The sequence below is a fragment of the Otolemur garnettii genome, unplaced genomic scaffold (assembly GCF_000181295.1).
Source record: "Otolemur garnettii isolate 467f Iridium unplaced genomic scaffold, OtoGar3 scaffold02959, whole genome shotgun sequence".
NCBI lineage: Eukaryota > Metazoa > Chordata > Mammalia > Primates > Galagidae > Otolemur > Otolemur garnettii.
This window is the reverse complement of record NW_003855354.1, coordinates 1-2,037: the sequence shown is the minus strand read 5'-3', so window position 1 is coordinate 2,037 and position 2,037 is coordinate 1. Positions and strand designations below refer to the sequence as shown.

General features: G+C 46.8%; 1 protein-coding gene across 1 annotated transcript; it reads right to left on the bottom strand.

The window, feature by feature from the left end:
- Window positions 1–14: 14 nt before the first annotated feature.
- On the bottom strand, window positions 15–2,031 carry LOC100952713 (putative inactive cytochrome P450 2G1; the record flags this gene model as incomplete). The annotated part of the gene is made up of 3 exons (XM_003803864.3): window positions 15–621; window positions 1,673–1,814; window positions 1,933–2,031. Coding segments are annotated over 3 exons (423 nt in total), but the record flags the coding sequence as incomplete, so codon positions are not given.
- Between the last annotated feature and the right edge of the window lie 6 nt (window positions 2,032–2,037).

Sequence of the window (2,037 nt, the reverse complement as noted above, 5' to 3'; positions counted from 1 at the left end):
AACATGCTGCACACAACAGTCTTGAATTCTTTGTTGACTTTTGGGCAGCTAGTGAGTGAAGAAGAGAGTCAAGATGAGAAAGGACTGTAGATCACGTTTGATCGTTATCAGGGCCCACACGGAAAGGGACAATTGTAAAGACAGAGACGCTACAGGAAAAATTTGGTACAGATGGAAACTTAGGCAGGCGTGATCAAGTCAGCATCAAAGTTGCTGGCTTAGGTGGAAATCTTGGACAGGGCATCGCGTTTCTTCTGTCTGTAGAAGATACACTACTGTATAGTTTCAGATAACTATAGGTGACTGTGGCGCCATGACAAGAAAAATGGTGCTGTCTTATAGGGATGTTATGAGACTGAGCAAGATGCAGAGGATGGGTTCACGCCCTGAGAGCCAAGCTCGGTTCTATGCTGTTCGTTTCTCGCCCAGTAGGGGGCGCTCAGCGAGCCACGAGGCACAGCTCATAGGTCGGCGGGATGTTGCCAAAGCCAGAGAGCTTGGGAGTGACGTCGATGTCGGCAGGCGGCACCAGGGGGCGTAGAGAGAAGTTCTGAAGGACTGAGGTGAGGTAAAGGAAGAGTTCCATGCGCGCCAAGGCCTCTCCCAGACACACACGCTTTCCTGCGGGCAGAAGAAAGGGCAGGAGGGAAGGTCACATCTGCACAGGGGACAGAGGTGTCTGGAGCTTGTAGATTGACCACCCACGGAGCCTCAGTAGCATCTCGGGGTCGTGATTGTACCCACTGTATAAAGATTTGTTGTAAATGCTATTCAGAGTCCTATATTTAGGACTCATTAGGTCCTGCACTTGTAGGGACCCAGCACGTGGCAGCTACTTCTCTGATGGCTAGGCCTCCCCCTATTCCCAGATTGAATGGTTTTAAAGGATCATTGTGTTCATCCCAGTTCCTCAAAGGTTTATCAAATGTCTATCAGGTGTCAGACTCTGGTGAGGAAAAAAGTGAGAGTTCTCACTTCAGTAATGCTTACTCCCGGTAATGCCCAGTCTGATTGTTGGGAGAGGGTAATCTCCATTTCACAGATGGGGAGCTGAAGTAACTCGCCTGAGGTGCCACAGTTTGTTCGTGGTGGAGTGAAGTCCACTTTCCCAGCCACTGACCTGACTCTAGGTCCTAGCTGACACGCTTAAAATAACTTTGCACAAAAATTTTATGCTTCAGATGGGCAAGCCACTGTCTATTGGGTGAATCTGCCTTACTGTCTGTGTTTATATGGCCTACAAAGTAGGGATGCTTCTTGCATTTTACAATGGTTAAGAAAAAAACAACAAAGCAAAATAATATTTTGTGATTTGTGTAATTTCAAGTTTTGGTGCTGGTTCACATGCATGTTCATTCAAAAGTTGTCTATGGTTGCTTGCATAGTAAAATGGCAAGTGGACCATCTAGCTAGAAAAATGAAAATATTTTTTATTTCATCCTTAACAGAAAGTTTTCTGGCCCCCTGTTTAGTGCTACTCCAAAACTAACTTTTTTCTAACTATCACCGTCAATGTTTTTAATATTCCCTGATTCTGGGATTCTAAAATTTTGTAGTCCTATGATAGAATCTTCAACTTCCCATTTGACGTGAACTTCAAATACAGAGCAATGGCTGGAGGGTAGACCCAGCACACACCTGGTGTCGGGGGAGTTAGACCATGGAAACCTACCAGAGGAAAAAGCCACAAAGGCTTCATTCTTCTTGAAACAGCCCTGCTCATCCAGGAAGTGTTGGGGATAGAAGGCATCTGGGTAGCGGAAGTATTTGGGGTCTTTGAGGACTGAGCCAAGCAGCGGAAATACATCTGTGCCCTGGGGTGAAAAATGGGGAAATTAAGAGAAATCAGTGTTGGATTATGGGGCCAGGGAGCCAGGAGGAAGGAGGGGTATAGAGGAGGGTGAAGAGGTGGCAATGAAGCTGAAACCACACCTTGGGCAGAAGGTAGCCTCGGAAGTGGGTGTCTCGGATGACGCTGTGGGGGACACCCATGGGTACAAAGTCAAGCAGTCTCTGTATCTCATGGATTACAGCATC